This window comes from Spermophilus citellus (assembly GCF_964194105.1).
Source record: "Spermophilus citellus genome assembly, chromosome: 14".
Classification (NCBI taxonomy): Eukaryota; Metazoa; Chordata; class Mammalia; order Rodentia; family Sciuridae; genus Spermophilus; species Spermophilus citellus.
The window spans coordinates 67117750-67142137 of record NC_138194.1 but is presented as its reverse complement, the minus strand read 5'-3'; the positions used below and the strand labels follow the sequence as shown (position 1 = coordinate 67142137).

The 24388-nt window shown below is 43.3% G+C and overlaps 1 protein-coding gene across 1 annotated transcript; it reads right to left on the bottom strand.

Annotated features, from left to right (window-relative positions):
• Positions 1-20913: 20913 nt before the first annotated feature.
• Positions 20914-23925, bottom strand: KCNS2 (potassium voltage-gated channel modifier subfamily S member 2). The gene is made up of 2 exons (XM_081266516.1): positions 23347-23925; positions 20914-22715 (listed from the first exon to the last, which is right to left on the bottom strand). The coding sequence occupies exon 2, from the start codon at positions 22670-22672 to the stop codon at positions 21239-21241; it is 1434 nt and encodes a 477-aa protein (XP_081122642.1). The 5' UTR covers positions 22673-22715; positions 23347-23925; the 3' UTR covers positions 20914-21238.
• Between the last annotated feature and the right edge of the window lie 463 nt (positions 23926-24388).

The window sequence follows — 24388 nt, the reverse complement described above, 5'->3', positions numbered from 1 at the left end:
ATATATATATATGTGTGTAGATGGACCCAATACCTTTATTTATTTATTTATTTATTTACTTACTTACTTACTTACTTATTTATTTTTAATGTGGTGCTGGGGATCAAACCTTGTTAGGATGCTCAGATGAGCTGATCAACTCAACTCAGCCCTATTTCCCCACCACCACCACCAACCTAACACCTAGCCTGGTATGACACAATCAAATGACTTATTTGCTATCATCCAAGCCAAACCCCCTACATCAAATGAAGATGTGTTCTCTCCAGTTTGCCTAAATTAGAAAATCTGTACAAATTATTTCATGAGGCCTGTTTGTTAGCCCTAATTCATTATGAACAAGAGTTCTCCTTTTAATAATGTCATGTTCCAATCACAATGTAATTTTTATGTGAATAGAATTTATACCCTGTTACATCTATATCTATTTAAATATGTATACATGAACACACATATTTAAGAGAATTAAGAACAATAGATGATGTTTTCTTTTAAAGCTGTAGGAAACTCCAAAACATTTTAGGATAACTATCTTGAAACTTTTCCTATCTTCTCACTTCCACCCCTACCAAAAAACAAAACAAAATTAAAAAACAGGTTTTTAAGAACTATACTTGAAAGTAATCTTCAAGTCTAGTTAAGCTTTGATTAATCATGATACTTAGGAAAGCATATTTCTAGTTATTTTAATGTGTTTAAAAAGAAACCTCTTATTTTGACCTTGATTGCTGAGAACTTGCCAAAAATAGGTAAGCGTACTTTCTGCACACCCCCACTCTTTAATAAATACAGTATGTGAATGTAAGCGAAGCTCATGAGTCAAGGTTTACTCGCAGTGCAAAGCCAGAATTGTTGTATATATTGTCCTGTAGATGAGAAAGTTTTTTCTTTGACTTTATGAACTTAGATGACTCATTTCTCCAGACTTACAATACATTGACACAGCTTATTTTTAGCATAGTTTTATGTTCAAATTATGAGCTACTTTGGCCTAAATAAGAAGAAAAATATATTTATTTAAATGGATTTCAAAATAATAATAACAGCACTTTGGGGGTACTTACTATGTGTCAGACAATCTTACCTACATTACTTACCTGCTTTTATATTTCTTCTGCTTATTTACTGAAGCACAGCCCCCAAGTCACGCTCTACTCACTGATGGGTATGTAGCTTCTCTTCTCTAACGGAAATTATATAATACGTTAATAAGATGTTTTTAACTTAGTCACAGGAAATCTTTTCAAATTTTTGACACATTAACATTCAGTAGGAATGCTATTTTTGTTTCCTATTCTATATGATAAAGATTAATGATTAAAATAAATCCTGAAAATACTGATATTCTAAATAGAACATTAAAAAAATAATTGCAGTTACATTGCTTTACCTAACCATTATTAGGCACAGACATTTAATTAGATATTTCATCAAAATGATATTTTGGAGTACAAGGTATTCTTTTTTTGGCACAGAAAACTATGAATCTAGAATCTAATGAGCGCTATTATTTTTTGCTTGTTTGAGCAATGTGATGCAACCTAGACCCAGGGAATTTTATATACTTTAGGTGGGCAGTCCCATACCACTGAACATGTGCTCCAGGGTGACATGTCCTCCAGGAATCCAGTCCAAGTCCACACAAAACATCTTCACCCCCAGCCAACCACTTCCCAGTCCTTTATGGGTCACAGAAAGACACAAAACCAATTCCATTCTTCCATCAATCCTGGAAAAACAATTCCAAGTTTATGTCCTTCTCACATCATTAGCCAGATTCCCTACCACTAATTTTTTCACTGGATTAATCTACCTAAATAAAAATTCTGATCTTTTTCTCACTTTTCTGCTCACACTGTATTGCCTACCCAATTACAGGTGAACTCTGCCTCCTGGTATTCAAGATCTGCAATATCCTCAACTGACATTTATGGCCTCATCTACTGTTATTTCTTTATTTGAAAGAGACCTTTCTCTCCTCTAAACAGAACTGCTTCCAAGCCCATTATAATGATTCTTTTATCTTGCTGGGTTGTGAGGTTCTTGAAAGCAGAGATGTTTATCTGTCTTGTTTCACTACATTTCTTGCCAGTATATTAGATATAAATTGATATTAAAGTTTCATTAAATGCAGTGAGCTCAAACGATAAAATTGTCATCATTAATCATATAGGCTGTGTCTTAAGCATCCAGTCACTGTTACAACATCTACCATTGTTTGAGCTAAGTCATGTACTTTTGATACATTATCTGAAAACTTCACAACAAAAATGCATATTCCTTCCAATAAAAAAGAAAGGAAAGATTAGAAGGAAAGGATTGGAGAGATTAAATGAGGTCACATAGCTAGTTAATGCCAGTATAGGCTTTAAACTTCCATCTGTCTCCAAATCTTTGCTTTTTCCACTAGACCACATTGTCTAATAAACACAGGAGGTCTGGTTCTAGAATGTTGGATAGGGTTGCTAAGCCTGCCTGCTCATCTATTTAGGAGATAATTAAAACTTAGAAGAGGATCATTGGTTAGCTGTTTTTACCTTTTTCACATTTCATTGGAACCTGTATTTCCTGAAATGACATCCTTTCTGTACATTCAGAAAAATGCAGGGTGCTTCTCAAGCTTCCAAGAGGAGTTATAGAGGATGTTTTTCCTTTATTATTAGGATACATGTGGAGTTCTTGCACCTTGAACACTGTGTTTTTTTGGTAAACTATAATGTATTCTATTATCTCCCTTACCAGTTTTTCTTTGGTAATGAGTACTTTAGGGAAACATTTGTCAGCATAGTGGAACGAGTCTAGCATCAGAAGCTCAGTGACAAGGGTTCAAATCCCAGTTCTTTACATATTTGTTATCCTGGGCAAAAATAACCCAACCAATATGTTTCAATTTCTTTATGTGTAATAATGCAGCAGTTATGAAGATCAAATATGTACATGTAAAACACTTTTAATATAAAGTTCCTAGCGTAGGACACTGGGTGTTAGCTCAAAAAGAAAATTTTAATCCTTTTTGGTTTAGTGCATTGTTTTTGCAAGAAAAAAAAAGAAAAAGACTTTGTTGATAAGCAAATTTATTGTTACTTCTAAGGTGAATTACACCCTTCTAGAACCCAGACATGTTTTCCATTAAGGGCTGGCTTAGTCTACTCTCAGGTAGTGGTTTGTACTGAGAAGAATCCAACATTTGATTTTTAAAAGTATTTCCTTTTTACATAGAGCAAAGTTGTATTAAGCTAAACTTTTTTTTCACCCTCTCTTTACAACTATTTCTGTTATATGGGATTATTATTAAGGTGGACATTTATTCATATATTGCCACATTTGTGAAGACCCATCAGGAAATTTCAGCCCCTAAAGTTTTGTTTCACAAAAGTGTTAGCATTCTTGTTCCTTACAAAGGTGAATTATGTAATTTACTTGGCCCCAGTTTACTTTCATTCCAGGAAACTCAAAATCAAGTTTACATTTTAATAGCTTTATGAGATTCTGTGATCTGCAAATCTATATTTCCTGATCCTGTATTTATAAAAACTGAAAACATTTTTAAAGGAATTATCTGGAGGTATGAGTTCGTTCACTGTACATAGTAAGAGCTGGTTCCCTACCATGTGTAACCTTTATATTGTTTTCATAGGGTACTTATGAGTGTGTCAAAGTGATTAGTTGTTCAGGTTCAGGGTCTGGAGCACTATTGGAGTTTTCCATGTGGGGGTATGCCACCCGGATTCCAGAAGACTCAGATAACTGTCCTTCCTCTTCTGGAAGGAACTAAGAAAAAATACCATAATTGTCCTTGGTCCTCACACCTTCTTCCCCCTGACCTGTTAAAATCACATGTACACAAAAACTTTCCAGGAAGTACCTTCTAGCCCCAGGCCAGCTCACAGGTCAAAATCCCTTTAAAAAAAAATCTGTTTACCTTTGTATTTTACCATTTTTATTATTCTATTCATAAACGACTTCGTATTTTCAATGAAAAGAGAAGGATATGAACAATAAAAGAAGAGCAAAAGAAAAAAATTCTAAAACATGATACCAATGACAGTTTTAACCAAAAATTACAAAATAGAATCATACCCATATATCCTTTTTTTTATGAGGAAGCACTAAGAGCTAATGAGTTCTAAAATTTTTCTTGTGGAAAACCCAGTGTCTGCCTGTGTTTAATCAAGCAACTAGTTGTCTTAAATTTTTATAGGATTTTCCAAGGTGATCTGTAATTAGTTGAGTGGAAGCTAAATAAAACCTGAGACTAGAGCGCTCAGCTTTTAAACATTCTCTTTCTAATGTTTCAATGTGTACAGAGCATGCTGGATGGGGGCAATCCTGCAGCTGTGCGTTTTCAGCCTTTCCATTTATTCCATGACAGCTTTCTTTCCTATTTAAAAAGAAAATATTCTTGGCAAGAATATTCAAATGAGAAGACATAATAGCACTTGGAACAGAAGACTTTGATGTTAAAAAAAAGATACACTGAGGAATCTGAAATGTAGAACTGTTTAATTATTAATGAATTGATATGAAAATTCATGAATTCATTCTATGTTGACCTTTCAGAAAGTATATAAAAGGGTTTTTTTAAGTATACTAGCTGATGACCGTAAATCAGTTCACCCTCTTAGAATGTGATCTTTGAAAATTATACCTGATAGTATCTGATATTAATGGACTACTGAACCTGAGCCTTAAAAGTTGCCACAAAGTGCTTTATTATTTTGAAGGCAAAATTAATTGCCTTAACAAACCAGTAGTGATTTAGAATATGATTTGAATCTGAATATGGTAGGCGGTCATATAAGTTCACTGAGAATGTTTTGAAGTTCTTTATGCAAAGTTATTTCAATTTCATTACTAATGAGCTTCTGGGGTTTTATTCTTGTTCAGTGAATCCTGATGCCTTACCCAGTCCCCTGACATTTATCTAAAGCAGTAATAGCAAATATATACAAATATACATAATATCCACCCATAGGACCGCACCATTTCTAACTTGGCTGAACAAAAACAACAGATTCTCCTGGCAGAAGGGGCCTTTCCTTACCTTGTCCAAACTGAGGCAAATCCATTTCTTCAGTTCTTAAGTTTGTTGTAAAAGACAAGAACACTTAAATCTCTTACGAATTGGAACTCATCAAAGGTAGGTGCCTTTGAAGCTTGCCACTAACTTGCTTGATGAACATGAATGAGTTACTTAATCCTTCCTAAAAGTCTCCACTTCTTTATCAAGAGAAGACAATCTGAGGGTTATGAAGAGGAAATGAGACAGGGATGTAAGCCTCAGAACAGTACCTGGCACCCACTGAGCACCAGGGACCTGCTCTTTCTTTCCTCATCCACAACCATCCACTGATCACCATCTCTGTGCCAGCTTCTATGCTAAGTGTGATCACAGAAAAGAAGACGTGGTTTCTGCCTAGATGGTGCTTACAAAGACATAAACAAATCTGGTAGCAGGTGGCAGTGAGAAAGGCCGCACTTAAGAATTATTCAAACTGGGTTTAAGGACAGGGAGAAGGGTATTTGGAGAAGGGAAAAAAATACAGAAAGGCAGAGATGAGAAAGAATCTTTAGTGTACCTTTCAGTGTCTGAGAAAGTTCACTACTCAGTAAAAGCATTTAGGAAAAATGTGTTGAGGATGATTTATATTGCCCTCTCTGTCCTACTTGTGAGGAGAATTTATAGAACCATGTAGTCTGTACCCATCACCAAAAGAAACTCTTTAAATAATTTTCTAGATAAGTTAATTCTAAGTAATAGCTGACCAATTCCATGGTGCCAAGATGTACTAGTCATATTCAACTATACTCATTTCTATTATTTAATAAGTATCTAGAAATAATGTTATCTTCGGAGGCTTACTGAGGTTAAGTGTTGGGCAAAGAGTGGAGAGAGGTGGGCAGATGGCTGGCAGAGCACCTGCGGAAACAGGCTTAAGTCCAGCTCTTCAAATATGGTTCACTAGCCATGTGCCCTGAGGGAAAAGTTCATCTCATTTTGTCAGCAATTTCCACTTTCCACCCCACTCCCTTGCTGGGGATTGGGCGCAGGACCTTGTGCATGCTAGGCTGCTTTACCACTTAGCTGTAGAGGGCTTACCTAAGTGCTTAAGCACAACCCCTAGTCCCTACTTTTAATTAAGGCAATTTACAAAGAAAGATGTATCAAAAATAACAGAGTAGCATAAATTAAGACAAATGAGAAAAGATAAATAGAAACCAAATGTAGGAAAGAAATCTGAATCATATTAATGGAAATTTTTTACTGTGAATTTAGTCTAAAGCTTCCTTAAAAACCAAAGTGAAGAAGAAAACCAGAAAGAGTTTATTTTATCTAACTGTGGTGTCCAACATGACATCCACTAGCACTTGAAATGTCACCAGTCCAAACTGAGAGGTGCTGTGAGTATAAAATACACTCTTATTTCAAAGAGTTAGCACAAAAAAGGTAAAATATCTCAGTTTTTTATATGTATTGTCTATTGAAATAATATTTTAGATATGTTAGGTTAAAATATTAAAATTAGTTTCATCTGTTTGTTTTTACTTTTTAAAAATGTGGCTACCAGAAAATTTAAAATTATAGGTATAGCTCACTTTTGTAGTTCATATTATATTTCTATTGGATAGTGATAATGTATAAGATAAAAGCATCCATCAACCAATGAATAGAAAATAAAATATGGTATATCCATACAAGGAATATAGTTCAGCAGTAAAAAGGAATGAAACAATGGGTACAGAGTTCTTTCTAGGGTAATGAAATGTTCTAAAATTGATTATGGTGATGACTGCACAACTCTGTAAGTATGTTTAAAACCATGGAATTATAAACTCTAAAAAATGAACATATTATATCTTTGTCATAATCATAAAGATAAAAACTTTGGAATTTGAGAATGTAAAAGACAAAAGCATAAAACCCAACTATTAGCACCTAGATAGAAAGTGGCTCTCTAAGGGCAACCACTAGGTAGCATACCATCAATATTCAATCCAGTCAGTATTCAGTTATCAATATTCTCAGAGTAAATACATGGGTGAATTGTGCAGGTCTATCTTTTATCATGTTTCTAATATGTGCCAATGGCATCATGTTAGATTCAGTAAACATATATGTATGCTACCTTCAGCTTAGACTTCTGAAAATTCCACAGCCAGGCATTCTTAATGCTCCACATATACCTCAATTTCAATGTGACCAAACACTCTTGTTCTGTATTTTCTGTCCAATTGGTACCACCATCATCCATCCAGTGGCCAATGATAGTAACCTAGGATTCCACTTTGACTCTTCATTGCCTTTCACTTACGCCATTCTATCTCTCCACCAGTTCAGGCTTCCAAATAGTTCTTGAATCCGAGTCCTCCTGTCTGTTCTCCCTCCTCTATCCAGGCCCTTAATGTCTCCTGACTGGATTATTGCAGCAACCCTTTAACTGATCTTTGCTCCTGGCACCTAAATCAATCCCCACCACCATCTTCTGGCACTATCACCCTAAAATGCCATGAATTTCCATCACTTGCAAGACAAAGTTCATTAAAGCAAACGTGGCTCTCCATGACCAGGACCTTGCCTCCCTCTCTCTTCTCAATCTCTGGATACTCTCAGTATCCATGTCTGCCAGAGCACCTGCCCACCCTCCTGAATTTGAAGTGACCAACTCTAATTCTATCAGTCCAGTTCGGGAACATCTCCCCGTAGGCCTAGATATGGGTCACCGTACCTTCCGTGTTGTTATAGCATTTATTTAGTCTGTCTGCCCTGCCAGCCATAAGCCACCTGAGGGTCAGGACCGTGCCCACATTTTTTCTCATCTCCAGAGCACCAGTGCAGGCCCCAACACAACAACGCTTAACAGATATTCATTGAATACTAATGAACTGCAGGTAAAAGAAACATGATTTAAATTTGGAATCTAGAGAAATGGTTAAAAGTCTTATAAACCCAATTTTTAAGTGATAAATGCCCTGTGTGCCTCCATGAGGCATGAATCATGTCTGTTTTTCTCATAACTGTCTCCAATATCATTCAGTACTTGCAGGATGAGTGAATGGGAAAACAAATGAATGAACAGAGGTGCAGGCAAAGAAATATGTTGAAAACAAACTGCTTCCATGAGATTGGGTCTAACAATGCAAAAATTGTCCTTTGTATCATTTCCCAAACCTGAGTCAGATCATTCCTCAAACCTAAGGAAGCATTTATTTTGCCCTGGAACAAATAATTATCTAATTGGTCATGAAAGTTTAGATGACACATGTTGGTGTGTCCCCGCATTCAACCACATTGTAGAGCCTGGATGAATATGGCCCACTCTCCAAAGGGAGAGACGTGAGCTTCTTTACTGTTTGTGTGGAGTGAAAATGGTCACTTCTCCAGAATTCTTCAGAGAGCATGTCTAGACTGATTCATGCAAGACAGAATGATGTGTCACAGATGCTTCACAAAAATAAGAAAAAGAGAATGTAGTCTTTTTTTTTTTTTTTTTTTTTTTTTGCTTTGGCTTTGGCTCTGCGATGGTTGCTTTTTGCTTTTTGTTCTTATAATTCTATAGTCAATAATATAGAAACATGAACAAAAATGAAGAGATATCTTTAATTTTTCAGGTAGAGCAGTGGGTGAGAAGGCATGAGAACTGTGCCAATTCTGGGGGAAGGGAAGAGCAAGAGGAATGGCCAACAAATTTGACAACAGGCCAGAGGCTTGAGGCAAAGCTGAAGCCAAGAGATTCCCAACATCTGTAATGGCACATGGCAGATTCTTAATAAGTGTGGGCTGAACAAATAAATGTGGAGGGTAATACTGACTTTCCATCTGACTTTAAAGAAAACCCTTTTAATTGTGTTGATTTACATTTTAGTGGTTATGGCTCAGCTTTGGACACAGAAAGAAGGGGGATGGAGCCCAGCTCTGCCACTTCCCAGTGGCATGGACAAGGCACTCAGTCTCCAAATGAAGCTATTATGCATCTAATTGATCATCAGAGGGATGAGTTTAAATGAACTTTGGTACAACCACACAATGCAGTCGAAAAGAATGAGGATGGTCTTTATAAATAGTTATGGAAAATTTCTGAAAAATGTTAAGAAGTTTCCAGAATAAAGCCATCCACAAAACCACTTCCCCATTCTCCAGGTATAGAGATATGTAATTTGTAGAAAAACTCTGGAAGGATGTATACCAATGCAGCAATAGCAGTTATTTGAAGTGGGGGACTGATATTGAAGGGTGGTGACCATGTGTGTTTTGAGTAAGTTTTTTTATGTAAATTTTAATTTTTAATAACAAATGCATTCAACTATTACTTGTAAATTACTGCACCTTAAAACTACATTTAAAATATCTACATCCTAGTACTGGGTCAAAGGCTAAAATGAAACAATGACTATAAATGCATTGCCTGACAGAAAAAAAAAAAAAAAACTCTTATTACATAGACTGTGTACACCATTCCCAGTAAGGATTCCTGGAAAGGGCAATGAGAACCTCAGGTCTAAGCACCAGCTCCATGCCTGACACTTTCTTTACAATGGTCCTTCCTATAAGGTACATGTTATGTGTGACATTGGGCTAGTTACTCTCTATGCTTCAGATTACTCATCTACCACAGGGAATAATAATAAGATCTATTTTATAGATACGGTAAGAAAGTTAATACATGGGAAGCTCTTGAAATAGTGGTTAGTGAATATTAACTATTAACATGACATTATCATCCATATACTTGACCTAAGAAGACAGATGCTTTAAAGATGGTATTACTTAACCAAGTTCATGTAGCTAGTAAATATCTGACCTAGAATTTTAATGAAAATTTCTTCGAGGTTTTTACACTGTATGCGCACGCGCGCACACACACACACACACACACACATACACACACACACACATAAACAAAATATGGGCAGGATGGGGTTATGTGGTTTAAAGAATGCAGAGTTTTAGTTTGGGATAATGAAAAAGTCAAGAGACAGTGAATATGGTTGCCCAACAATATGAATAGACTTAACGCCACTGAATTGTACACTCAAAGTGGTAAATTTTATGTTATATATATTTTATCACAATTAAAATTTAGAGGTGCTGGGGTTGTACCTCAGGGGTAGAGCGCTTGCCTCGCATGCATAAGGCCATGGGTTTGGTCCCCAGCATGACATAAAAATGAACAAATAAAAATAAAGATATTGTGCCCATCTATAGCTAAAAAATATATTTTAAAAACATTTAGAAAAATAAATTAAAAGAAAATAAATTTCAAAATGAATTAGAATAAATTTGCCTGAAGACTGCCAGTCTAGAAACTATAACCGCCTCCCAACAGCCTATGCCTGGGGCTCTCGGCCTCTGGCTGTGCCTCCTACATTTGCAAGGTCTAGATTCCTTCCATCACCCCAAGGCCCCACCATCCACCCTCCCAGCAGCCTCCCAAGCCCTCTCTCAGCCTTCAGTTTGGTGTACCTTGCCCCAGTGGAGTTTGAAGCTGGCAGCAGCTGTCCCTGGTCCTGTCTGGTCCTGTTCTTAGGAATCTGACAGGGCTCTTCCCTCTGATGACCCTGCTCCCCCATAAGCCCTAGCTCTGCGTTACCGCCTCAGTGAAGGCCAGAGTGGTGCCTGTCTTGCCTCACATCTCACAGCCAGCGCAGGGGGGACTTGTGCACACTGCATGTTGCTCTTCCCGCACCAGCACATGCCCTACCAGCTGGATTGGAGTTCCAGCCAGCAAACTGCAGGACCAAATCAGTATGCAGACCACATTCTGCTTAGCTTGTCACAAAGAGGAGACCTTTAAATAAAGGGCTCACATTTGGTTTTTGTGTTTTGTTTTTCTGGAAGACAAGCAATGAAATATTAATTAATGTTAAGACTGTTTCTCTAACCAGCACAAGTGATACTTACCATTCCAACTATGGGCACATCTAGTGACCTCTGCTCTAAAGCCTGACAACATGGACACTCTCTGCTGGACCCTGCCCCAGAGGAATTAGGTGCGTATATTCCTTTTGACATGATTCACCTGTAAACTGGCTCCCACATTAGTCATTACCCAACGGGAACATCTGGCAAGACTTCCTCAGTCCCAGAGCTCATTTGGAATTGGGTCTCATAGGAAGGCTGTTCCTTGCCATCTCATTGTTGGTGGCATTGCTTGACCAGCACATCACAGGTCTCCAGCCGGGAAGGTTTGCTAAAAATGTCAGTGCAGTGCAAACTCTTTACAGAGGCCTCCCCACCCTCGCTTCAGCTGTGCTGCGGGTTAAATTGGCTCCCCAGGGCCATGCAATTTACCCAGCATCATAGCAATGAGACAGCCCCCTGCCCTTGGTTCCTTTGTCATTTGTCAGCATTTACTCTGTGCCAGGCACTGTCCTGGGCACTGGAGATAAACATTTCTACACTCAAGTAGCTTCCAGACCAGTGGGGATGACAGACATTACCCACTAACACAAATGAAAAATTACTATAATGCCTAAGAAAGAAAAGGAGCCGATGCTATAAGACAACATAAGGGAGAGACACTGGGTGGCAGAAAATGTAGTTTAAATTCTGTTGGCTCAGAGGAAGCCTCTCCATGGAAGTAACGTCTCACGGGAGCCCCGGAGAACAGCTGTTTCCACCCTCTTCTCCCAAAGGGTATGGCTGCCCTGTCTCCTGTCACCCCCATGTTCACACACAAAGGCACAAATGGATTAAAACATATAGCTTGGCACATGGACAAACAGATTCACACAGACACTGAGACACACATATAAGTACATACATACAAAGACACATACACAGATACACACAAAGCAATCAGGCATATGTGTGTGGCTACACAGATAGAAACACACGGGCACATAGACACACACAGAGACCCACACAGAGACCCACAGAGACAAATACAGACACATACATGCACAGAGACTCTCAGGCATGTGCACACACACAAACACGGGCACGTGTCCCTCTGTGACATATTAAACCTGCTCCTGAAAGGCCTTCTGAGGTGCCTTTTCACCCCATGGCTCCCATTGGAGGCTGGAGGCCCGGGGTGTCAGGGGATAGTCCTTCCCATTGCATCTGGTACAGGGTGTGGCCAATGGCTTTGCACCCAGTAAACAATGGCTCTTATTTGAAGTAGTTCTGCCTCTTGGTTGCTCTGCAGGCAGTGTTGCTGAGGCCTGCGCTCCAGTCTCATTGAATATGTGACATCTGCACATTCCAGTTTTCAAGCATCAAACTCTTCCCTGAAATATCAGCACAAACCAGTCCCTCAGACTCAGAAAAGTCTTGCTAGTTCTAAAGTTTCGACACACATTTGCATATTCCACTGAAGGCAGAGAAGCCCAGGCAAATGTGAAGGTCAAGAGATTTTGGGTTGGCTGGAATTTTTTTTAATCATAAGAGGGCTTTAAACACACACACACACACACACACACACACACACAGGTTTTTTTAAAAATAGGGAAGTTATTGAATAATCAGTGAGCTCATGCTTTAAAATTGGAAAATTACATAGCAATATATTTAAATGCTGCACATAGAACATCACCATCCTCCTTCTGAGCCTCAACTCATTGGCTCCCAAGTTCCTAGGCAGAGTGAAGGCCAGAGTAGAATTGGTTTACTTCTGGAGCTCTGTTTGTTCCCACCAGCTCCTTATTTTAAAAGCAGTCCTCAAATCCAAGGAAGGCATAAAGAAAGCTGCCTGGCTTCTCTGTAGGAGCCAGAGGGAAAGCCCAGGGACACCCTGGTTTCTCTGCACTGTTGTTTCCCTCCTCTTCTCCCACATTTTCCACAAAAAGAAATGCAGAATACATCCCCATGAGGGTGACCTTTGTAATAACTGACCCTGAACACAGTGGATTACAATTCAGCCGCTCCCTGTAGAGTCAGCCCTGACAGACTCACAAAGTTTGCCAGAAAAGTCGATAGAAAGCTGACAGATCAAAAGTGAGTCGTGCCAGCTCCACTCTTAGGAAACAGTTAGACGGGTGTCTGACTGCTGACACCTCGGTTCTTTTCATAGTAGGTCTGAAAATAGCTCAGAATTCTTTAAATGTCTGGAGATGTAGGCGATGAAAAGAGTTTTGAGTGCAAAAACCCTCCCCAAGAACCCCAATTCTGTTTCTGCCACATCACCCAGTCAGTCTGCTCAGGCCACATTCCTAGGTGTTCAGGGACCTCTGGACAGCCCACGTCCCTTTGAGAGATTGTTAGTCTGGGATTCAGAACTGGCCACCCATGAAGGGGTGAGGATTCTGGTCATCTAACATTCATATCACCAGACCCTTTGGGCTGTCAACTTTGTGTGTCCCTTGCTACAAACCTCTCATAACCCTGTGACCTGCCCCTGTTGCCCCATTGAAAGGCACCTCCTTTCTAAATAGGCCCTTTTCTCTGTCTTAGGCCTTTAATGGGCCCATGTGGATTTTCCACATTTTCATTCCTAACCCTTCATATCTGTGGTTGTATTTAACATAAACACCAGTCACCAGTAGGTCTAAGATGCTGAAAGGGGAAAGATAAACTCTGGGGTTGGTAATCGATGTAATAAAGGAAGAATCAGTTGGGGCAGCCCTAGACATGAGTCTGTGGGGAATTAACAAAACACAAGTTAATAAGGACTGAAGCCTAGGGAATCTTTAGAATGGATACCATGGGCCCAGGTGCGGCAGCGCTCTGATGAAATCATTGGTCAGACCTGAAGCCCAGTGGGTGTGGGAATGAGGGAGACTGCCAGGACAGTGAAGGGGCACCCCTAGATGGCTTTTCTCCAGGCATGGTCTGAAAACCACCTACTTCAAAATCACCTTGTCCAGTTGTGGTGCAGGTTCATGCCAGTAACACTAAATTAATCCCAAATGATTCCAAGACTGAGGCAGGAGGACCAAAATTTCAAGGCCAGCCTCAGCAACTTAGTGAGACCCTAACTAAAAAAACAAAAGAAAAATCACCTGGGATATTTGGGGATGTAGCTCAGTGGAAGAGTGATTGCCTAGCATGCATGAGACCCTGGCTCTGATCCCCAGCACCTGACTGCTTTTTAACTACAGATTTCTGCTCCCACACAAGAGTTTGATTTTATAGATGGGTGACATCCAGAGATTGACTTTGCTGAAAGCTCCCCAGATGATTTTGATGCCAAGTGACTCTAAAGTCTATATTGCTTAATGACCGTGAATAACATCCTTCCATTTACTTCCCTCAAATCTAGTATGGTACTGGGCAATTAGGCTGTTGGCAAATGACTGCTGTGGCAAAAAATAAATAAATAAATGGGGGATGGGGGAGAGTTAAAGATGACAGAAAATTTACCCTAAGTGGCTGGGAGCACTGTGGTCCCATTAATATAAGTGAGGAAGAAGTCAGGAGGGAGTTTAGAATGAAGGTGGTAAGTCCCACGTTACCCTGGTGACTTCCAAATACACATAGGTAACTCAGGCAAGGGGCCCAGGTGAGGTGGGGCCAGGAGGAGAGGTAGGCCTCATCCACATTCTAGCAGAGTTTGGGTGTGGCTGAAGAACACTGCAGGCTGTGTGACAGAACTGTGGGGGATGGAGAAAGTCAAGAGGAGAATGAAAAACCAGCAGAGCCAACAGCGTGCGGGGCCCAAAAATCAGAGAAGGGGGTGAGAGAGAACTTAGAGATTCGCCTATGTGGTTAAAGAATTTGGGAACTGAGAACCGAGGACAGGCGACTGCACTTATCTATTAGGGAAGCACTGACCATCAAAGAGAGCAGTTTTGCAGGAGAGGCAGGAACAGAAGCCAATCACAGAGATAAAATAAGGAAATGGCTGAAGAGGAAAGCCCAGGCCCCAGTGGTGATCACCCATGCTGGCGCTTCTCTGGGAAAGGAGGGCTGTGCAGGTCTTGGGGCCCACTCTTCCTCTGGCTGTCCCTCAAATACCTGTCTTCTAAAAGGGGTGCTTTTCTTTCTTGTTTTTGCCCCTGTCCTGCTCCCGTGGCCTCAGCCTCCATCTCTAAGCCAATGACTCATCCAGGCCTCCGTCTGCTCACCCCACACCTCCATCTGTGCTTCTTGCAGGTTCAAGGAGGGATCTAAGATTTCCCTTCGCCTCTCCACACCATCATCACCCAGCCACCAATCCAGCCTGAACCCAGAAACTGTCCTTCCTGTCCCTCTGTCTGCCCCCACCACCCTGTCCTGATGCAGGCCTCCTGGTCGACCTGCCTGCACCTTCCTCCTCTCCTCTCTCCCTTTGAATCTGGCCTGCACTAAGGCCGTGACCTCAAGGAGGGTTAGGCTCCTTCCTACGCTACCAAGCTGCTGCCAGTCACATTCTATTATCATAAATCTAGTCAGGATGTCCCACCCAGTGACAGAAGAATGCAGCTCAAGCATTTTAGATGGTTTTGCTCAGGCTTCTTTTCAGCCACACTGACTTGGATGTTTCTCGTATGTGCTGGGCTGCTTCTGCCTTTGTGGCTTTGGTTTGTGGTGGTCCCTGCTCATGGAGGAAGAGCTCTCCTCCTGTTCTCTTCCCTCCATCTCTCCATCCTTGACTCCCACCTGCATCCTCTGTCTGACCAACACCCAGCTCCCTCCCTGTTCAGAGTCCAGAGTCCCATCTTCACAGAGAGCCACTCCTCCTTCCCTGTGTCCTTACAACCCTCTTCACCCAAAATGTGTTCAGTATTCCCCACGGCCTCTATTCCGTGGAAACCTTAGACTAGGTGGGAGGAGAGGAGAGGCTCTTGTAGGAGAAGAGGGGAGTGATCCAGCAGTTGTTACCTTGCAGGAAGCCATGGGGGCCTGTGTTCACTGGAAACACAATAAATTCAAAAGAAGGCCTAAAAGAACATCATTAAAATTGCCTCTCCCTGACTTACTCTCTGCTCTCGCCCTTCTCTCTTCTCTGCCTTTTCTCTTTTTCACTCTCTCCTGTATTTTTTTCTCCACTCCCTCCTTTTCCTGGCTTCTTCCTATCCCCTTTTCCTTCAGTAGGAACTTACACCAGCTCCAAGGCATGCCTGCCCTCTCTCCCTCGCCCTGCCTCTTGCCCCTCAGCCAGGTCTTTGAGGCTGGGTTTGTATCTGTCTTTCCAATTGAATCAGCTTGTCAGCTGCTGACCTAGTCATCTGCTTGGGAGAATCTAGCCAGGAGGACAGTGTTAGTGATAAATGAGGTCACAGGAGGAGGAAAGCATGGCAGCTTTTCAGATCTGCAGTTATCAATGGGATGTGACACCCATGTCAAGTCCTTGGCCTGAAGTGCTAGTTAAAAGTTCTCCTGTAAAGAAAAGGACACAATAACCACGTGAGTGCTCTGCTTCAGCTCTTCCTTCTAGAGGAGGTGTTTGCTTCTCCTTTTAAGATGCAAGGCCTCATGGCCCCAAAATAACCCTCACATCTGTTTATACCCCTGCTAGAGGGAGGTGATGAATCACATCCACTTGATGGAGATGCAACGGTTATGGTAAAGTTCCAGAACCTTCTCAGTGCTGCACATGTACCCACGTGTCCTTTTTCAGCCTTGGCTTAGGAAGAGGATTCCCCTGCTCAGCAGTGTGAGTTAAGTGTGGGATAGGGAGAGTCTTCTGCCCTGTACACTTAGGGGCCTGGTGCAACCCAAGAATCTTATGGGAACGGGGATTGTTCCAGGCATCACAGAGTGACAAACAAAAGTGAGCAGTTAGCCCTAAAACCAAATGGGATCGGTGTGATTTTCTTCTCTGCCTGATGATATTTAATAGCAGGAATTCAGATTAGGTGTAAATAATATAAAGCCCAAAGGAGACAATTGCTGATGATTTTAAAACTCTATTCACTTGGAACAGAATCAGCCCAAGCATTTCTCTGATACAGTTGTCCCTAAAACTGTCTTCTATTGTGGCTGCCTGCTGAAGAGAAAAATGATGCCAAATAGGAGGTTGTTTGTAAGCAGTCCCTCTGCTCTGCTTAAAAATAAGTTAGATACATCAGAAACTGCTCACTGCTGTCATGAGAACATAGGGAAGCATGCAAAATTCTGCTTTTAAATTTAAACAAACAAGTGGGCAGGGACATAAAGACCATCTAATCCAATCTCTTAATTTTGCAGCTGTGGAACATGAGGCTCAGAGAGGCAAATAGTTACGGAGGCCAGTCAGCCCAGCACCCTTCCTCTGGGTTCCCTGCAGCCTTCAGTAAGGCTCAGATTCTTAAGTCCTGGGTAAGTAGAGCTAAGAGCTGGCTCTAGGAATTCCCACCAGTATTTACACCTAACAAGGCAAGAAACTATGGTTACCCAGTACCCAATTTACCACCAGGAGCTACTTCAGTAGCGGGAAGAGTGGTACCCAGGATGGCAGGGCTGCCAGCAAAGGTATCGAGCAGGACAGTGCAAGGGGAATCCTGCAGGCACCTCTGGTTTACTAGGACTCCAAGAATACATGACCATTCCTTCTGCTAAGCACTCTAGTGGCTCTTGATCCAGGCAAGAAAGGGACCACACCTCTATCTGCCTGAAGGACAGACAACCAACCATTCCCAATCATTGCTGGAAAAACCCAGGTTTCCGCAGGAAATCCAATCCCCAGCTGTGTTTGCCACTCCATATGTAAGAGAAGGGCCTCAAGGAAGCATAAACACTTTCCTATTTAATCTGCATGCTTTGCAAGCCTGGAGTCCTGAGTGTGTTGGCCACGATCCTGATTCCCAAGTCGAGGCGCAGAAACTGAAGTGTAGCAATCAGACATAATGGTTGAGCAGAGAGCCCGCCTCGATGCTTGCACAATAGTGTGTTAATGAGTGTTAAAACTGACATCGCAAATACAGCGTTCTCAATATTTAAAATTACAACTCTGTAACAAGTCATGCTGTTAAAACATACAAGAAATACCAGTTAAGCCTTCAAGTAGACACCGCACGGCCCATATAGACCGCTGCTATCCCAAAGTGCATAACAAATCATTTTCTTGGAAACGAGGCAAGAATTAGCAGGTGGTTCCATTATTTGAGTACTAAGATAAGTAGAAATAACAAATCCAAATATTAAATACCAATTACTACCTGATGAGCTACAAATCAGCTCGGCATTACAACATGCCCCTCCTCAACAGCAAACCCAGAAAACATAGGGGTTTGGTGGAAAACACAAACCTATGGCCAATGTGCATTCATGCAATAAATGTGTATCACTTCCCAACCTAGGCCTTTCAAAAAGCTTGTCCCATATATTGTGAGAAAACCCTGGCCCAAATATTTGTCCCAATGTTCTTTGAAAAGAACCATCTTCAAATGATGGAAGTGATGCCACTCTCAAGCCAACAGCTGGAAATGAGTCATAGCATTTCTACTTTGTCCTAAAGAAGGTTTACAGATCAGTCTGATAGCTTTGTGGCCAAACATGTCATCTCATGCTTGCTAAGAGTGGTGCAGAAAATTAACCTCCCTGACTAGTTTCTGGGACTAGAAGGAATTGCTACAAATAGGCCGAGCTATCTAGCAAGGTCAATCAAACACCTTGATTCTGAGACAGCTCATTTCAATGGGACCTTGGGGGAGGGGAGGGTTCCCTGGTCATAGTTTAGTCTCCATCTATTGTGGGAATTCACTGCAGTGTTCAAGCCAGCTGAGTTCTTATCTTTCAGTTATTTGAAACCACTATTTGGAAAACTTAATACTATTGAGATATTCTTAAGCTGAAAAGTGACTGAAGATCCCAGTAGGCAAAGGAATATTTTTACAAGTATATGTGTGTGTGTGTGTGTGTGTGTATATATATATATATATATATATATATATGTACAAGAGATGTTAAAAGCACAGTCTCTAAAGCATTTTGGGATTCCCCCAAAGAAAGGCACCAGATAAATGCAAGTCATTAACAAAAAGAAAAGTCAAGTTTTCCAGCTTTTCATATCTGCAAAGGTAACCACTAAGGGTGGTAAAACTCTCTCTCTCTTTTTTTTTTTTTTTTTTTTTTGGTGGTAAAACTGCTTGTTTGGAAAGATCCTCAGGAAAGTGACTGAGTTATTCTGTCTCCTTCCTTGTTTCCACTTTGCACAGCTTTATGGTCAGTGACCATGGATACCACACTCAGTGACCTGATACCATCAACCCTGACAGATTTGTGACAGTACTCATAAATTTGTACCATCACCTGCCTGCAGTGCAGCTGGGATGATTTTGTAAATTTTCTGCCCCCCAGGGCTGGAAAATAACATCCAAAGCCAAAAATTCCATGTGCAAAATCTGAAAAAATAACCCTGCTCTTCTGACTCACTGGTCTGTTGTCTTTAAGTCATCTCCCCTTTCCTGATGCTTCTAAGAAACATATATACATCTGCACATAGGCACTCTGTGCACATAGGCACATCTGCACATGGCCACCTCTCCCCCGAGCCCCCACCATGAGACTTCAGTCTGATGGAAGGATTTGAACTGGAGGCTCAAGGGCATAACTGGCCTATGTATTCAACCAACAAATCGCCCACACTGCAGTAGCTATGGCAACTACAAGTACACAAAGACCTCTGAGAATATCCTTTCCACACTCTTGTGAAGTATGGATTATCCTCAACCTACTAAAACACAAAATGGACCTCATAGGGGGAGGCCCAAGCTTTGGATAAAAGCCTGCCTAACTTCCTGCTTAGATCCCTGGATTCTACAGCCTTGCAGAAGACTGAACTATAATGAAAGCCACCTGGAAAACCATTAGATTACCTAGAAGATGACAGAAAAGGATTATCTTACAAAGGGGCCAGGTTCCCCTTCTCAATGTTATATGCTGGTTAACTAAAGAGGAGGTAGGGCGTTTTGGAGAAGAAAATGGTAGTCTCCCTACAATATAAGCTTAGCAGTTTAAAGGTCTTTTAAACAGCCTTGTGCTATTCAAGAAGTTTACAATTATTTATGACATTTTTTGAAGTAGAAATTTTTTGTTTTATAACTTTTGCCTGGCCTCTACCCACCCTCCCCCAATAAATGGCAATTGGAATGGAAATAAAACTTTAGTGTTTCCATCCTGGGTAAGCCACACTGTCTTCATGCACATCTAAATTTTGAGTATACACTTCTATATCACCATGTCATGGCAGGAATTCAGGGCAACCTTAACATCAAATGCAATGTACAATATCCTAGAAGCAAAACTATCTGGGCAAATTCTGCTTGGAATTAAAAGGGCTCTTATATTATGAGCTTTTAAAGCAGTCAACAAAAGTATTTAAGCTACTGCTCTTGCTAACAACCTAATAATGTTCCCCTCGGGGAGACAATACAACAAACAGTAAGCCTCTTCTAGGCTGAGAAAGACAACACAACCTAATTCTTAAATGTCTTAAAAATTAAATATTTCAAAAACATGCTAATATCTAAGACAGAAAACTTTGGTCAATGGCTTAGACCAGGAACCTACCTCAGCCAGAAATAAATGTCTCTATGATCACCCTAGGAAAGAGGGAGGCCTAGCCATGAATGATAGAGCTTAGATTGCATGGACTCTCGGACTCAGATTTAAGCATCCTGGGAGTTGGCCTATGTTCAGCTGAAGTCCCTGTCCCTAATGTATGTCTTCTTTGGGAAAAATAAACTTATCTTCACCACATGTTTAACAGTAACATTCTCCAAAGAGTGACATTTACAAGACAAACATCAGTATATATCTTTCTAAAAATGTTTGGTACACCCATGCAAGCCACAGAGCTACAGATATTTAGAAAAACAACTCACAGGCTTGCATTGGTCCTGTGTGCTTAACTTTGCATTCTCTTTGATTTGGTATTAAAACTAAATGAAAGCAAGGGATAAACAACTGAGGTTTTTTTCACATGACTGTGAGCAAAATCTCATGATATCCTTGCTGACCTCATAGATAGATACGTTTCCACTGGACAGATTTGAGGGGACTTTTTGTATAGAACTCACACAACAACCTCAGAAACAGGAACACAAAGAACTCACACATAATACCAGGGCACAAGCACTAGAATAGTGTACATGGTGGACAGAGAAATTGGCATTCTGGGTACTCATCTGGCAGAAAGATGAACATTTTATGCCCACGATGCAAAGACCAGTGAGTGTCATTTCGTTGAAAGGTGCAAAGGCATGGTGTCAGACACACCACCCTCTAAAAATGATTCTAAACACTGCAAAAGCAACCGGGGACGCATATCCCATGCATCTCTCCCCTCTGGGGTTGCACAGACTCCTTACGCCACAACCTTAAGGTGCCTGTACTGTGCCAGAAGCACAAGAGGCAGCTCAGCAATGTGGGTTTGAGGATAGCAAGTCCTCCCAGCTAATGTAGGGAATCATTTAAACTCAGTTCACTTGGTGAACTCCTGCTCATGTTCGTCAGGCTTGCCATGAGGGATTTAACTTTATGGGCATAATAGTCCCTTAAATTGACAGAAGGGACCTCCTTCATTCCATCTCCAAAGTCACAGCTGCGCATGGCACTCTCAAGTTGCTTTTGGCGGCGATAAAAGTGGGAGAACTTATTGAAGATCAAGGTGATGGGCAGTACTACCACAAGGATACCTGCCAAGATGCAGGCAGAGGCAGTCAGTTTCCCTGCTGTGGTCCCTGGGACCACATCCCCATAACCCACTGTGGTCATACTGACTGTAGCCCACCACCAGCAGGCAGGGATGGTGGCCAGGCCCTCATTCTCCTCCTTTTCAATAGTGTAGGCCACCACAGAGAAGATGGAAATTCCCACAGAGAGGTACAGCAAGAGCAGCCCTACTTCTTTGTAGCTGTATTTCAAGGTGGCCCCCAGAGATCGGAGGCCAGTGGAGTGTCTAGCAAGCTTTAAGATGCGGAAGATCCGCATCAGCCTCAGGACCTGGGCCACCCTGCCCAAGTTGGCCAAAGTAGGTGTACTTTCCACCACCAGGTTCACCACTAGAGTAATGTAAAATGGGACAATGGACATGAGGTCAATAAGGTTTAGAGCATTCTTGAAGAACTTGAGGAAATCAGGGGCCACAGCAAACCTGGCCACAAGCTCAAATGTGAACCAGGCAATGCCAAAGTGCTCCACAATTTCAAATCTGGGGTCCTCACCAGGATTGCCCTGGCCATCAGGGATTTGGAAATCTGGTAGGCTATTGAGGCACATGGTGATGATGGACCCCAACACCACCAGGATGGACAGGATGCTAAAGACCCTACTCAGTACCGAGTAGCCAGGGTTGTCCAGCGCCAACCACAGCTGCCTACGGAAGTTGCCCAGGGGCTGCCCATCAAACTTGGAGGCGTCGTTGTAGAAGGCCAGGATCTCATCAAAGGAGGATGTGGTGCTTTCCTGGTCACTCTGCTCATCCCACTTCTCCTGCTCAGGTTCCACTTTGCGACCGTGATAGCTGTAGCTGCAACAGGAGTCGATGAAGAACTCGTTGATGCCCCAGTATTCAATCTCCTGGCTGAAGGAGAAGACGCACAGCTCGGCCATGACGTGAAGTTTGCCGGTGTGGTAGAAATGCAACACATAAGGGAAGAGTTCGGGGTTGCGGTCGAAATAAAACTCACGCTGGACATCGTCGTAGTCATCGCAGAGCTCCAGAATGGCCTCGCGCGAGTGGCAGAGCAGTAGGCGGCCCAGGCGCGTCTCCGGGAAGCGCAGCAGCGTGTGCGAGCGCAGCCGTCTCTTGAAGCCGCCCACATTGATGCGGATCTCCCCATCCTCGATGTTGGCCTCCGACAGGTCCCACAGGCTCTGGCCGGTCATGCTGGAGATGCCCTGCAGCCCGCGCCGCGCGGGGGCGCTACACCTGAAAGCCCAGGGAACCGAACAGCGTGAGCGCCCGGCGCTCCCCGCCCCTGCGCCCTTCTCCTTCTCGGCAGGGATACCTGCGGGCCCAGTACTCTCCAGGCGGGTCTCTGAGTGCTGAAGGGCACTGAGGTGGGGGAACAGCTCTGTGGGGGTTGGCCTTCTCCCAAGGAAAGGCAGGGGTGTATGTACTATGTATGGCAGCGCCTCCACTCCCACCCCAGGGGTCTTGGCATCGCTTTTTTCGTGCCTGGGTCGCGCCCCAGCGGCTCTGAGAGCCCAGGGGGTTGAGAGCTGACCTTGCCGGTAGGCAGGCGGAGAAGACGCCCCCGCCCGCGCGCCGCAGACAGGCGGGACCACAGCTGAGATACGCACCGGCAGGGCTGGGCCGAGAAGGGGGACACGCAGATTTGGGAGGGGGCGGGGAAATTTACCGCTCTAGTCTCCCGGGCCGGGAGAAAGGGGGACAGCTCGGCGTCCCCTGTGTTCAGCCCCCACGACTGGAGCCCCTTTTGCATGTTCCCTCCCTGGCTTCCCCCGCCCTCCTGGCGCGGTGCCCCGGGGCCGCGTGCGCTGCGCCTTAACCCAACGGAGCTGCCCGGGCTCGCCCTGCGCGTTCTGGAAGCACTTACCTGGGAGCATCAGCGCCCGCGGCCGAGGCCGGCGGGAAACTTGCACGACCTGCTGGCGAGCATCTCAGCGGTGTCCGCTGCCGGCTGGCTGTGCGTGTGCGCGCGGGTGCGAGTGTGTGTGCGCCTGTGTGTGCGCTCCGCGGGCCAGCGGGCGGGGTCCACCTAGCGTTTCCTCCAGTCTCTGGCCCTGCACTCTGCCGCCGCCCGCAGTTGCGGGAGGCTCACAGGTGGCTGCGTGACCCCAACGCTCCTGGAGCCCCTGTCTCCGGATCCGCGCGCCCCTCACCCTCCGAGAGAGGCAGGAACCCACGCCGCAGGCGCCCGCGGAGCAGGAGCGGGAGCTGAGCTGGTGCGCTTTGGCGCGGTCCCTGAGCTGGGGCGCGGCGCGGTGGTGCTGAACGGACAGCTCCGCGCGCCTCAGCCGGGGGCGCGGCTGTCGCCCCAGACTCTGAAGATGCAGCAGCAGCAGCAGCAGCAGCAGCAACAGCAACAGCAGCAGATTCTCTGCGCTCCTCGGGCGTGTCACTGCGACCTTCCTTGTGCCCCCAGCTCAGCGCGGGGCCGACACCTTTCCCTATCCCCGACACATCCTCTGATGACAGCTGCTGTTGCCATCACCCCCAGGTCGCAGACAGAGGGTTGCCTTCGGTGACCTCGCCCTGCTGGGTCTGTCAGGAGATCCATGACTTGTGCGTGTCCAAGGATTAGGGCAGAACCAGAAATCTCCGGGTTTTCCAGTTTAGGGACCTGAAGAAAAGTTTCCCCAAGCCTGAATCTGGGGTTGCTGGGAAACTGAAGCTGGATGGAAGAGAAAGAGGTCAGGGAAGCCTAAGGTTGAGCTTGGTTTAGCTTGCCAGAGGGTTTGGGAGAGGGCACGGCAGGGGCGCAGGGCCCCTCAGTGTGGGAGGGAGTCATGGAGTTCTGTTTGGGAACTCTGAGTGGGCGCCGTGTGTGTACAGGCTAGTATGGTGTGTGGGCTGTAGGGGAGTACATGTGTGTGTGCATGTGTGTGATCTGAGAACAGTAGGAATTTCCAGACAGT